This window comes from Larus michahellis, chromosome 7 (genome assembly GCF_964199755.1).
Source record: "Larus michahellis chromosome 7, bLarMic1.1, whole genome shotgun sequence".
Lineage (NCBI taxonomy): Eukaryota > Metazoa > Chordata > Aves > Charadriiformes > Laridae > Larus > Larus michahellis.
The window spans coordinates 49,398,874-49,413,483 of NC_133902.1; the positions used below are offsets into that span (position 1 = coordinate 49,398,874).

General features: G+C 48.6%; 1 protein-coding gene across 9 annotated transcripts in view; it reads left to right on the forward strand.

The window, feature by feature from the left end:
- Positions 1-14,610, forward strand: part of KALRN (kalirin RhoGEF kinase) — a 522,320-nt gene that overhangs the window by 503,041 nt on the left and 4,669 nt on the right. For all 9 annotated transcript variants that reach the window (XM_074595384.1, XM_074595391.1, XM_074595388.1 and 6 more), the window contains 6 exons: positions 6,448-6,475; positions 6,939-7,110; positions 9,262-9,383; positions 10,865-10,996; positions 12,725-12,889; positions 13,786-13,864. In XM_074595384.1, coding sequence (XP_074451485.1) covers positions 6,448-6,475; positions 6,939-7,110; positions 9,262-9,383; positions 10,865-10,996; positions 12,725-12,889; positions 13,786-13,864 — 698 coding nt within the window. The remainder of the gene's footprint in view (positions 1-6,447; positions 6,476-6,938; positions 7,111-9,261; positions 9,384-10,864; positions 10,997-12,724; positions 12,890-13,785; positions 13,865-14,610) is intronic.

Genomic DNA, 14,610 nt, shown 5'->3' on the forward strand with positions numbered 1-14,610 from the left:
GTATGAACGAGTACAATCCTGAGAACCTCCCATGTTTCCCTGGGGTGGCCTCCATGGGTGACACCGCTGTCCTGCTGCCCGCAGTGGGCAGGGGTTGCTGAGACCAACCATGAAGGTGGCTCATCAGGTGTGACGTTGCCTGAGCTGGCAGCGCAGGAGCAGTGGTTTAGCTTTGGGAAGGAGAAGTGACCTACTTCGTCTGCAGGAAGCAGGTAGAGTCCTGCAACACAGCGCCTGGAGACATCCCGCAGCTACAGCCATTGAAGCACCCCATTAGGGCCTCGCAGCAAGAGCGTGACAAGCGGAAGAGGACTTCTGCTTTGCACGGATTCATGCACGACAGTCAGCATCCCTTGTGGCTTCTCCATCCGTCTCAAAGGCAACTGAGGCCATCCATGCGGGGCGCCGGAAGGTATCATCCCCCATCCCCACCAAAAGGCTGATGCCGGGGAACATTTCATCAGATACCGTTCTCCCGTTTTAAATTATATTTTCCCTTTGGTAGCATCCATCTAGGATCCTTATTTGCTTCTTTTATCACGAAATTTTTCATGTTAATATGTTTCTTTTTCTGGAGAGGGAAGGCTGGTGACACTGAGAGCTTGTCCCCCCAAAAGTCTCAAAGTAGAAGTTGACTTAGAGATGGATTGATAGATCTTTTCCTACAAATCAGTTGGCTTAATTCCTCTGTAAGTCATTTCATTTTTTTTCTGAGAATCGGTATTTTTCTTTTTTTTTTTTTTTTGAGTGAGGGAGCAAAGAGCATGCTGCTGACTCTGCTACCAGCATGTGCAAATGCGTCAATATTTTATTTTAACTGGGTGAACAACAAGTGCCATGAAGTGTTTACAAAGTGCTGAGCTGTTTGTCTTGGAGTAAACATGCCCTCTACTGTCTAAATAAAGCACGGATTTTATTACAGAGGGCTGGGTTTGCAGCCTAGGGGGAGAAGAATATTCTCCCTACTGTTTTTGATGCACTCCCTTAAAACGGGACTGAAAATGTGGCATTGGAAATCGCTGGGCATCCACTGGGCCCTTCTGTGCACCATGTGTGTCTGGGCTGGGCTCACGCCTCCTGCAGGGAAGCGAGTTGGGCACGGCGATGGAGAAGCAAACCCTGGCCCAGGCGAGAGCGAGGAGCCCTGGCAGGCAGCGGGGCTGCGCGTGCAGAGCGTCTCAGGGCTGGCCGTTGGCACTGCAGAACGGTTTCCCGCTCCCCAGCAGACACAGCGAGTGTGTACAAATGAAAGATAAGGTCTCGCTAAGAATTAGGGCAGTTGGAGTCACTTTGCAAGTGGACGTTGCTGCTGCTGCAGCAGATGCCTTTCTATCTTTGTAACACAAGAGTGACAAACCAGGAGAAACGTGGCCCAGTACTGCAAAATAATGAGCTGTTGGATGCAGCATCTGTGCTGCTTTTCTAAAGCCTGACTGTTACACTAAGTTAAATCACTCAGATCTAAATCACTTAGATCCCTGCAGGTCCCCAAAGGCATTCCAGTACCTGCCTCATGTGCCTTTCTTGGCATGATCCCTGAAATAATGGAGGCTGGAGAAGAGAGAAACAAGGTCTATTTCTGGCTTTTTTATTGAATAACCCTGACCTGTCCTCTCATTTCTTTATCTCATCCCCCTCCCTCCGGTTCCCTGTCAGCGCCAGACCCCACATCACTCGAGCAGAGGCCGTTTCATGGGCTGCCTTTGTCACCTTGTGCGGGGTTCCCATTTTTAGCCGTCATCGTATCAGCAACAGACACTCTCCTGGCCACGGAGGGAGTGTTACAAGTTTTCGCCCACCCTGGACCACACTACAGGTATTTCATCCAATAGGAAAAAGAAAAAAAAAAAATCTATCTCAATTCAACTATATTTATGTTCCTAGAAGAAAGAGCCCCCTGTGTGTCTCACCTGAGGAGTGAGAGCATTGCCAGCTGAGTTTCGGTTTCTTCCCTTAGGGTTTGCGTGGATCGACACTGAAGATGGTGTGAGGTTTTGGCATTGGGTAGCTCCCCCCTCCATGAGTTTGTTGGCTCGCAGGCCAGGCTGGCGGCCATCCTGGTGCAGGAGGTGTTTGCGGGGATTTCTTCAGGGAGCCCTTGTCAGCGCGAGGCCCTGGGTCGCCTTCCCTGGCTCATGGCCGCCGCGGCAAGGGATGCTTGGCTGAGGGCTGGGCTGAGAGACCCTCCTTCAAACCGCAACGACTGAGCGGGGTTTCAGGGCTGATCCTCACGTTGCTTTTCAGTAAAACCCCGCAAAAGCCATGTAACCAGCAGGGCTTTTTTCCACCTGGTAATCCCAAAGCAGTGCAGAGCGTTCCCTGAGGGAGTGATGCACTGAAGCTGGGGCTCCTGCATCACCCCTGCAAACTCCACCGCTGCTCTTCGGCTTGTGTGGGAGATCCCTAGGGTGAGCAGGGGCTTTAAAAAGGGGGAAAACAAGCTGGAAAGGGTGGTCTTTCACCTCCTCCTCCTCATCAACCGTGGGGGAGCTGCACCCACCTGCCCATAATCCCCATTTCAGCGCCCAGCACCTCACCCTGCTCACCAGCAGCCCGCCCCAGGCCCCTCGCTGGCAGGGATTTCTGCCCTTTGGAGCAAGGCAGCCTGGCTTTCATCTCTCTGTAAAAGCCCCGAGAAGGAGGAAGAGAAGCGGGAACAGTTACTTGCATGGATCTTGACGCTTTTCCAGCTTTTTGCACACACCATCATTTTTAAAAGGCTCTGGGAGGTGCTTGGCAAGCCCATCCATAAGGGAATCCAGCCCCGGCCCCAGCAGGAGACTGTGCGGACAAGCGGAACATGAGCTCCTGTCCTCCTAGGGCAGTGGGACCATGCTCTGGAGCCCTCCTCTCCCCCCACGGGGATTAAAAACCTGTGTGGCAAATGAAGAAATCATCTCCAAAGGTCTTGCACTTAATCTAGAAGGACTCTGTGGAGTCTGTCATCTCCTGCCGTCCACCCATAGCCCTGAAACCCGGCTGGCCTGCCGAGGGAGACAGCGAACCCCGGGGCCTGGGAGCGGACGCGTGAGCCAGCAGAGCTGGCTTCTGGCCACGGATCTGACTGTGAACCTTTGCTTTCCTATTTCTGCCCTTCTCATCCCATCATTAGACCCCCCTTCTTCAAAGCAGACCAAATCCTGTTCCCTAATTAAGTGATGTATTAAATCACTTTGTTAGCACTTAAGTATTCTCTTGCAAACAGGCTTTTATTTTTGTCTAAGCTTACAGCAGGCAAAAGCTGCGATGTGGCTGTGGGGGTGGTGTTAGGTAACATTTTATTAAGTAACAGATGAAGTTTTAGCAGAGGAAATGTAAATTTTACCTGTAGACTCTTCCAATATTACCTAGCAGCAGTAATTTTCTTTCTGATATTCCCATGGTGAGGCAAGGGAGAAAAAACATCGGTAAGGCAATCATTATAAGTGATTGTGCCGTGCAAGTCATTAGAAATGTAGTATTATTTATTTATAGATAGATCCATTACATTCATCATCGTAGCTGCATCTTCTAATGAATCCTTTAGAGTTATAAAATTAATATAAAGTGTTAAGAGCATCTCTATCTTCTGATCTCTAATCCTGCAAGGATGGAAATCAGTGAATAATAAGGGAATTTAGTGCATGCTGCAGGGAAGGAAGGGGAGAGCTTCAGAGGATAGATGTGTATTCCACTTACACCAAAAGCTTCAAAAATGAAGATGTATGTGCAAATGAGCTGATGCCTGGGGTTACTCAGCTGATAAGTAGATGGTCTCTCTGAGGGAAAAGTGGCAAGCAACGATTATCCACAGAACAGCTTGTTCTTCCCTTGCTGTGTTGTGTGAGCGATACAACTCAATCACGAAGATGCATCTCTCATTTTCCACATGCACAGGTGGGAGAGAAGATGTTCTTCTTCATCCGGTGCCCTCTTGTGCCCTGATTTCTTCTTGCCCGTGGGTCCAGGGGGCCCCTATGTGGGTCCTGGACCCTGTGGAGCAGTCATTGCTGCCTCTGAGCACCTCACCTTCTCGGAGGCTCGTGGGGTGGCTGGCCAGAGGTCCACATCCTGGTGTCAGTGCCCAGCTGCACACTTCAGATGGGGCTTTCTGCTTCCCAAGTGAAACCAGGGCCAGGAGGTGCAGCCGGAGGAGGAAGACCTGACACAGGACCCAAAGAGCCCTGCTGGCTCCCTCACCCACTCAGGCTCTTGGCTGCCGAGCCAAGCCAGATGATGAGGGGACTGGAACACCTCTCTTATGAAGAAAGGCTGAAGGATTTGGGTCACTTCAGTCTGGAAAAAAGATGGCTGAGGGGGGATCTTATCAATGCTTATAAATACTTAAAGGGTGGGTGTCAGGAGGATGGGGCCAGGCTCTTTTCAGCGGTGCCCAGGGACAGGACAAGAGGTAATGGGCACAAACTTGAGCATAGGAAGTTCCATCTCAACATGAGGAGGAACTTCTTTACTTTGGGGGTGGCAGAGCGCTGGAACAGGCTGCCCAGAGAGGTGGTGGAGTCTCCTTCTATGGAGACATTCAAAACCCACCTGGACGCACACGTTCGGGTGCAACCTGCTCTGGGTGACCCTGCTCTGGCAGGGGGGTTGGACTAGATGATCTCCAGAGGTCTCTTACAACCCTACCATTCTGTGATCCCATTGCAGGGGTGGCACGATCTCCTGCCCCCTCCTCACCACAGAGGTGCCTCCCAACATGGCTTTAAAAAAAAAAAGCAGCCCTAAATATACTAATAGTCCTCGAAGTGTCCTCTCCAGGATGTAGGCAGAGATTGGCTCCTTTCAGGATGCTGGGAGTGAAACGTTTGAAATTTCAGCACTTGGGAGCATCTGAGAGTCCAAACCATCACACTTTTGCCCACCAGGTACAGACTTTTAGGACTGACTGTGTGGTAGGAGCTGAAACCTGCTTTGCCCACAAGCAGCAGCCCCTACTCGTTTCTGGAGCACAGAGTGTAAAGCACTGGCATTGACCGGTTGTTTCAGCTGTACCGTGGATGTTGTGTTCTCTGTACATGTGTTCCAAAGGATCAAATTTTGCCTGTTGCTAGGACAAAGGCTAGTCTCAGTCTCAGGTAGTGAGGGATTTGTTGATGTAAGATGTGTTTCTATGGGGAAAAAATGAACCTTTGTGAGTTGCGAGTCCACATTATGCCTGGTCCATTTGGGCTTTCTGGTGGTGACAGGAGAAAGCAGATCCCGAGGTCTCAGTGCGGGTACCAGAGGTTTGCCTGGGCCTATGAAGAAGGGTTATAAAACCAAACTGAACTTGAATATGCTCCAGTGCCTCCTTGAATGGCACCCTGAGCCGTTCACCTTGGAAAACTATTTATAAAGCCAAAATATAAATATAAATCTTGAAGATGTAGCTATGTTATTTTGAAGGGTTATTGCTTCTACTTCATGGCCTGGTTTCTGAGCCACTGCAGAAACTCCAATCAGCTTTGGCAGACCACGAATTAGGTCACTTCTCCACTGGCATCTTCCAAAATAGCTCCGAAATAGATAGTAACAAAGATATTTAAGGCAAGATAAACCACACTGGTGTTTATGGTGCTTGATATCAAACTATTAGCTTGAACTTGGATAACAAGGCCTTATGAGAATATTGAAACGGTTAATGAGGCTAAAACCTCTATACTATCGTACACCAGTGTGTAGTTAGGGTTGATACCACATGTGAGAAGTTATTGGCGTCTTTGCTATTCCCAACTTTGCTTCCAGGGTTACGTGAGGTAATTGGCATATATAGGCCAGGGAGAGACAGTAGTTTTTCAAGTCTTTGCTAACTTGATCAATAAACTAGTTAGATAAAATAACTCTCAGTTATCCAAACCTAGTTTCAAGTTGGAAAGGTTCCAGCAGTCCAATGAAATGAGTGAAATTTTACTCATTGTGATAGACCAAGAGTTGTTGCAGGACTGATACTTGTCGATAGGTGAAAAGAACGCAGTTTTTTTTGTTTTAGCGCTTTACCTTTTTTCCCTGAAGCTAAGCAGAAGTTAAAAGACATCCCCCCCAAAGCTGGTTAGTGGCCAGAGTGCTGGTGAGATGCCCCAGGTGTGCGGTGACTGCAGGTGCTGTGTGATGTGGGTCTGGAGCCGTGCACAGGGGGACACAAACCACCTCCGGGAAGAAGAGTTAATGGCTTGAGCATTGTCACACCAAGCAAAGAGTCCACCCATCTCAGCCTCAGTGTTGCGCCTGGTACCTGTGATGCTTTATTGGAGTTCAAGAAGCCATAGCTTTCATTTACTTTCCCAGCTGTGCACAGGCTTGATCAGTTGTCACTAGAGCTTGCTGCATCTGCCAGTTGTTTGGTTGCTTGTAGTCACTGGTCGGTGCTTCTGCGGTTCTGGTCAGGTTCACCACAGTACCTTGTGAAACCAGATGTCTCTCTGTCACTGCCCATAAAAATAAATGCTTTTATTTCTTTGTATCTTTCAGATAATCAACCCCAATTTCATTCAAGAAGGTGAGTTAAGGACAGCTGTGCAGTGAGTGGCACAGAGGGGGAGGCCAGCAGCTGTGACTTACTCCGGTGCAACAGCTCTGCACCCACCAGCGTTACAGCAAAGGCAGATCTCCACTACTCAGTCCCCAGGGAAAGCGGTCTTCCTGCTGGCTGCTCGGCTCAGACAGCCTGAGGACCGCAGGCGAGGCTGAACCCCCCGAACCTGCCTTCATGAAGTCTCACCCTCCTGCCAGAGCACAGGCCTGGGGGGTGGACAGTCCCCACTACCTCCTTTGCTGAGCTGTCAACAGCTGGCTTTTAGTAATGGGGGAATTTTGGTAACATAATCCCAGGACCCTCAGCTGTTTGGGACCCAGATCCCATAGTTGGTCCTATAATGTATTCTCTAGACTTCTGTGGGGAAACATCCTCACCTGTAGATTAAAAGAAGGTGTCATGTGTCTGTCCCCATGTTTTCTTCCAGTGGCTCCAGAGTTTCTTGTGCCGTTAGTGGACATCACCTGCCTGCTCGGTGACACAGTGATGCTGCAGTGCAAAGTCTGTGGACGGCCCAAACCAACTATAACCTGGAAAGGACCGGATCAAAACATTCTTGACAATGACAACAGCACAGCCACTTACACCGTGTCATCCTGGTAAGGTCCTGCCTTTGGATCCCAGCATAGGTGGTCATGATGGTCATGTTGCCCTCAAATACGGAACCAGCCAGGCTACAAGGCTCCTCAGAAATGCAGTTAATCGAGGCTGGCATGGTGTATTGGCACATCACTGCACCCCACATCAGCTAGAAAGGGTCAGATTTTGGGGCTCAGGTAGCTCTACAGTTTCCCAAGTTGATGTAGGGTATATCCACAGAGCGTGTCACTGGCAGACATGAGTTTGCTCTGATTGACCTCCTGAGCCAGCTGCAAGCCAGAAGCAACTCATGTTTCCGACATATTAGTTTGGCTAATATTGCCTCTGCGTTGCTGGGGCTTCTCTGCTTGAGTTTGATGCCGTGCTCATCTTTGGTAGGAACAGGAGCCGAGCAGAGCAAACCCTCCCCAGCTTGCAACACCCATATCTCATTGGGTGTTTTCTTATTTCATGGGCAGAGGTGGTAACTCCTGCAGTTTTCCTGAGCCTTTCCTCAGCTGTTCCTAAAAAACCTACACGTGCTTCTGGGAAGGCTACATCTGGCTGTGCTTGGACAGAAAGATGCTTGTTGTGATGTTTCCAGCCTGGCTAGGTTGGGGGAAAAACCATCTTTACAACAAGCACTGGGAAAATCCGAAAAGATCTGGAGTTGAATTCAGGTCAGGTAACTGCCTGCTGCTGGATGCTCATCTGCAGCTTATATAAGCGATTTGGGCCAAACTGCAGTGGAAATCTCCGGGAGGCAATCTTTCATGCGAGCTTTTCAGCGCTTCTGCTGCAGGCTGAGATGAATCCAGGGAGTACAAAGTCACTGAAAGCGAAAAATGAACACTAGGAGAGAAGGGATGTTATATGTTCCATAATAAAAATTACATCTGATCAAGAGCTTCCTTCAGAGACCATTGGCTTGTGCAGCTGCCCCAGAGCACCCAAAAATGTCTTTTTGGCCATTACTCAGTAGATCGCTAGTCCCTTATCTTCAGCCTTCTGGCTAGGGCTGGGATGGGGGGATATTTCCGTACAGGGTTCTGTTTTCCATCACAGTCTTTCGCCTGTGCATTGGCTGTCTGTGCACTATCAGCACTTGTATTGTCTTGTTACTCGTATTTGTTTTTCAGTGAAGACACTGCCTGCCAAGGAGAGGCCCAGCAGATCAGTGGCTGTCTTACAAATCTTGCTGGCATAGTGTCCAGTTTGCGGGGGAAGGGTATATTTCTGTCTTGTTTTAAATCAGCATAGTCAGACCAGCAAAAGCCGCAGCGTCGAGGCAGTTATACCGGCAACCATGTCCTTCTGCAGTTTCCGATAGATTATGCATTCAAGAACTAGTCTACTTTTGCCATCAAGGGAATTTATTGTTGGCTCCTAGCTGGGTCTCCCAGCTAAAGCAGTTACACAAGCAAAATGCTTTAATTCAGGCCAACTCCCTTAAATTGCATATTGAAGACTGCAATGTGCAAACCAAAGTGACTATGTACAGACCTGCTATAAATTCACTAGACTCCAGAGAGCTGTTTGTCTGCTCAGATTGGCCCAAAGATTGAGAGTCTTCATGAACTCAGCACCGGCGTTCTTTAGCTGTTGTGAGATGTCCAGCCTTCTGACCAGGGACCTGGCAGCCTCATTCGATCAATGGCACACGCTCCAGGGGTCTGAAGCTTCCCAGAAATGTCAGGCATCCTGCGCTGTGTGACTGCCTTGTGCATCTGTGGGAAACCCAAGCTGTCCAGCACGTGTTGGACTTAACTGCAGAGGCACAGCAGCTCAGCATCTTCTGAGACAGAAATTACGTGCCCGGGGAAATCTTTCCAGATATATGGGGTCTAAGCATCCAGCTCTGGACAGGCACAGTAAATGTTCAGCTTTTGGACTTTGCTTGCTACTTGAGTGATCCTCTCCTCCTCTGAGAAGGACAAGTAGATTTGCCTGGCAGCCAGTTTGGACCATTGTGCTGGAAGGTTTCATTAACAGCCTAATCCTGACACATGGAGGGGTTGTACTTGGATACCAGCTTGCTGGGGGGATGTTCCGTCAAATGAGTTAACAGTTTTGTGTGCATGTGTGTTTGTAATGAGGCAGGACAGGAACAAGGATAAAAAGCATTAGCGAGTGAAGCAGTGTTTTATAATCGGTGCTTCCTGCATCCACAGTGACTCTGGGGAGCTCACCTTGAAGATCTGCAACCTGATGCCTCAGGACAGCGGCATTTACACCTGCGTGGCAACCAATGAACACGGAACCGCATCAACCTCTGCAACCGTCAAAGTTCAAGGTAGCACATCTGACCTTAACACTGCGCGGGGTCCCTTGGTGGGGGCTGGGAGCACACAGGAATTGCTGGCGCAAAGGCAGCCAGACATGGAGCTGTGCCAGGTGAATTGAGACGTTACAATCATACAACTGTTCCTCAGCCAAGTCTCCCACTGATGGCTGAAGGCATCACAGACTCTTTGCGCTTGATTAAGTCGTCTGATCATAAGCATCACATCTGGGAAATGAAAATGCTTTGGCACCGGTTAAGCTCCTGCATCCTGCTCACAGCACTGCTACCCAGGGGCTCGGTAAGATCAGCTGGGGGAAGCTGAGCTCCCTCGGGCTGCCAGGCCCCAGGGGGGATAATGTCCCGGCCGCCCACAGGGAGCTCTGGGCTTTAGTTTATGCCTGGAGCCGGGGGACCTGGGATCCACTGGCACCGATTTTCAGCCTTCCTGTCTCTGTGGGGTATGGAGGAGGCAAGTAAGGTTTGGCCTGGTTGAACTGTTCTGCAGGCACTCAACTCAGAGACATGTCTCCGAGTCTGAATTCTCAGCACTGTAATTAGTGATCCATCTAATTGTAATGAATATGAAACGATGAGTTGACGCTCATGACCTCCAGCTCCAGAAAGGGATCCGTTAGCATGAGAGATGAGGGGTGCCTGCTGCGTTGAAGGGGATGGCACAGAGACAAATGTCTAACTGGTGACTTACAGATGTAGGAGTGTCACAAGCATTTAGAAGTCAATTTGTTTGGTCTCACAAACTTCCCTAGAGATATAATTTCCCGAATTTATCCAAGCAAGTTAGTGGCTGCACTAACTACTAACTACTCCTGTGCTGAAGGGAGCCCTGAGCAAAACAGTGAAGAATTACTGGTCATTTGTTAATCTGTCAAACGTACTAAGCGCCATACACCCAGAAGCACTCTGAGTGGCTTTCTTGTGTCATTTTCGGACACTTTAAGGTGACTCCCCACCTCACTCACTACTTGGGGAAGTCCACAAGAATATTTGTTTTCCTCAGTTCCACAGGCTTTGCATCAGGTCTTGAACTGAAGCAAAAATTAGCAGCAGAAGGTGGGAGGTAAAGAGCCTCTGCCTTTACAGCAGCTGAGCTCAGACAGATCCTCTGCACCCAAGGGGCAATTCTCCTGGCCGGTCTCACAGGGAGCTCCCCGGGGCATTGCAGTCCAGTTGACCACCAGACAGATCCTCTGCAGGGCAATTCTCCTGGCCGGTCTTACAGGGAGCTCCCTGGGGCATTGCAGTCCAGTTGACCACCAGACAGATCCTCTGCAGGGCAATTCTCCTGGCCGGTCTTACAGGGAGCTCCCTGGGGCATTGCAGTCCAGTTGACCACCAGCCGTGAGCAAGAAGATATTACCCTTGCCCTGTAGTACTGTGAGACCATGTACCTGATGCACCTGATCTTCAGAATAAAGCATTAGCGCTCGTTGACGTGATGCCAGACTTGGTGCTTGTTTTCTCTTCCCAAGGCGTCCCAGCTGCCCCAAATCGCCCCATTGCTCAGGAGAGAAGCTGCACCTCTGTGATCCTGCGCTGGCTACCCCCATCCAGTACAGGCAATTGCACCATTTCAGGCTACACTGTGGAGTACAGAGAAGAAGGTAAGAGGTTTGAGCTGTGCTCGCTGGCTGGGAGAATGAGAACAAACTGTCTCCTTTATGGCACACCAGGTCCCAAAAGCATCCTTGCCAACACTGGAGTGCCACTAGCTGTTGCTCACAGATCCCAGAGTCTAAGGCCACAAGAAGCCTTTCTATCATCCAGTCCAAGTTCTCATATATTACAGACCTTTCTGTTCCCTCCAGTCACTTATGGCAAGTAAAGTAAAGCTAAAACAACACTAAGGCATCCTTTCGTCATTTGCATTCTGCCACTATGGTATCCATCCTTTCTGGTGGATGTTTCCTGGGAATGCACAAACAAAGCAGCCTCATTATTTTTTTGATCTGGGTAGAGTTGCAGGTGCCTGCATACTTTTCAAGCTCACCTCTGAAATCCATTTGTTCTTAAATCCAACCATCCTTTTCCCCTGAAGAATTAAATAGGCATTAAATGCACTGTTTTCCCAATAAGCACAGGCATGTGCTCTTGAAAAGGGCATTTGAAATTATTCACATCCCTTTTTGCATTCTTCCTGCAAAAGTGTGAGGGTCCCTGGGTAGTAAACCTTGCCTTAGGTATGTGGTCTCTGTTTTTTTCCCCTTCATCCTTCAAAAAATCCTACCTCATGTTAGTAAACGTGCAAACTTAACCACTCCATCATGTTAATACCTTCCCTTAGCAAATACTCTGCCTTGACCCTCACAGTGCCCTCAGTGTGACTGGCATTTCTGTGAAAGAATAAAAGCTCTTCTATTAACAACAGACACCAAAACAAGCAGCAAAAAAAGCAGCAGTGTTTTCAGTTTTCAGCATTCCTCCCACTCCAAAGGAATCACTGTCTCTTCCCTGTAAAACCAGCCTTGACCTTGCAAGACCTGGCAATCAGAATTTGCCCACAGCGCACACAAAATATATGGGCCATGGTAAATAATGAACTTACTAAAATAAGATAAAAATTTATATATTCTTGAAAGAAACCATAGGCTGTGACAGGGATCAGTGTCCTAGGAGACCTTTTCTGTTCTGTGACACTGTGCAGATGAATAAAGTATTGCTCCTTTGGATGCCGAATGTTAGGCAATGGTTTGGTTTCTGTTAGGAGCAGAAACACATGAGTCTCACACATTTCTTTGCTGCAATCCTGCTCAGCTGCAAAAAGCCCATACTAAGCCTCAGAAAGCTGGTTCTCCTCCTGCACCTCCGGGTGCAGCCACCACATCTGCTGAAAGACTTCATCTGCAAAAGCATTTTGATTGCTCTGACACCCTGTCTCAACTTCACCTAGGACTCCCTTGTCCATTTTTTTTTTTCAGTATTTCTGCTACCAATTCTCTCACAGCAGAGCTGTCATCAAATCAGCTTTCCATTCCTGTCTTATCACGCTGCCCTGAGACATCACTTGTAGTACCCAGCCACAGCTACACTGCTGGAGAGATCAACTTGTCCCTGGGCTGTGATTTTTCCATGTTTATCAGTCAAGTCAGGGACATTTCCTTCTTCCCTCATGTAGCCAGACTGGAAAGTGTCTGCAACACAAAATAGCTTCCTATGGTCCAGTTCTGGTTTAACAGAACTACATCAGTATGATGTAATGTTGCCTTTTGAAAACCCAGGGGGTTTTAACCTCCCAGAGTACTGCATGAGTTGGGTAGAGAAAGCTTCTGCTCTGAGTTCACGTATTGAGACTGTTTCCTTCAGCTCTCCTTTTCTTTCTCCGTAAAATGCAGGCTCGCAAGTCTGGCAGCAGTCGGTAGCCTCAACTTTGGACACGTACCTCGTCATTGAGGATCTGGCCCCAGGCTGCCAGTATCAGTTTCGAGTGAGTGCCAGCAATCCCTGGGGGATCAGCTTGCCCAGTGACCCATCCGAATTTGTAAGGCTTCCGGAGTACGGTGAGTAGGACACAGCGAGGAGGGGCTGGTGTCTGCAGGTGTCCACCTGTATGGTGTGCTTTGATGGGTCCTGATAAAAACGTTGATCCTGGACCTGGTAGGAATACAAGAAATAGCCTGGGAGATGCTCAGAGCCAGCTCCTGCCACTAGAAAGACTTTTCATGTCTGCTCCTCCAGCAGGGCTCACAGCCTCCCTCCATCACAGAAGCTACTGCAGTTTCCTAGCATGTCCCTCTTTCTATCCCAAGACCATTTCTTCTCTTCATCTCTGGGCAACAGGCTCCACATCCTGCCCAGTGTGTCCCCTGCCTTTCCACATTGCTGGTACCACCAAGGGCTTCTGCTGGCCAGCCCAGCTGGGGTCTGCAGGTCACCTTGGAAAATGTACCCCCCAAAGCAATGCAGCCTGCGTAGGAAGGCTGTGATGGAGGCGAGCCCCCAGCGCATGGTGCTGCAGGAATTTGGGGTACAGCTCACCCCCGGTAGTGCTGTAAGCAGAGCCCATGTTCCCCATGTTTTTGTAGCTTCAGTACGTAACTAGGACTGTGACTGGCTTGGATAACCTGTGCTGGATGAAACAAGAGCTCACACGGCATAGCTCTACCTCCCAGTTACACACAGACATGCCTTAGACTGTCCGTGTGGCCCTTATCAGCCCTAAATTGTGAGGACAGATTTGAATCCACCTTATCCATACCTTCCTCTGGGGAGCTCTGGCTTGTAGTGGTGCAACACATTGGAGCTGTGCCTCAGCAGTATGAAACTGGACTCCTGGCTGTAATGTTTGCTTGTTTGAGAAATATAGTCTCATATAATTTTAAAATATGCAGTTTATAGTCTACATGAAACTGTCATTACCTTTACGCTTTCTTGAATGTGCTTTGTTCTCCCAAAGACTCTGCTGCTGATGGTGCCACTATTTCATGGAAGGAAAACTTTGACCTCGCTTATGCAGAGCTGCATGAGATTGGGAGGTAATATTAACCATGCTTATTGCTGCACTAAAACACCGGAACAATGGCTTGGAGCTTTTTTCCTTGGAAGAAAGTTTAGGTTGCTTTTTGTAGTTAACTTGAAAACTGCTGCTCCTTTAAAGACCATTGCACATTAAGTACTGACTAAAATACAGACTGAGTAAAATATGAACTAAATCCTGTCTTTCAAGATCAGTTGCGATCTGAAGATTGCAACTTGGCAAACTCATGAACAATTAGGCAGCCAAAACTCTGACAGCCACTGCTAGCTCTCGCTGGTATCTCCTCTGACATCTTTGATTTGCTGTGAGCTTTTGAAGTCACGGCAATTTGCTTGTTCTGGATATGCTTAACCCCAAAGGCTGAGTTTGCCGGCGCACTTAGGCATGTGACTGACTTCAGTCACACACTGAAGTGCTTTGCTGATTGGGACGGTCAATTGAACAGGAGCCTAAGCAGGAGCTGCGTACGGTGTCAGCCCTCAGTGCTCCGAGCAGACAACAGATAAGGGGCACGCAAACAATTCAGGTTAATGCAGTTAGTTCTTCATCTCAGAGATCAGAGGCAAGTAATTCTGGGGCTGAAAGGATAGGAATCTCTCTGGTTCTATAGAAAGAAAAGTGATGTATTGATAAGAGGTCAAGTTCAGAACATGATTTCACTGAGTAGTTTTACTTTTGGGAAGGGTACTAGGCACTAGTCTGTATGAATTTCCTAAATACTTTTGCACCAGCTTTTTTCTTAAT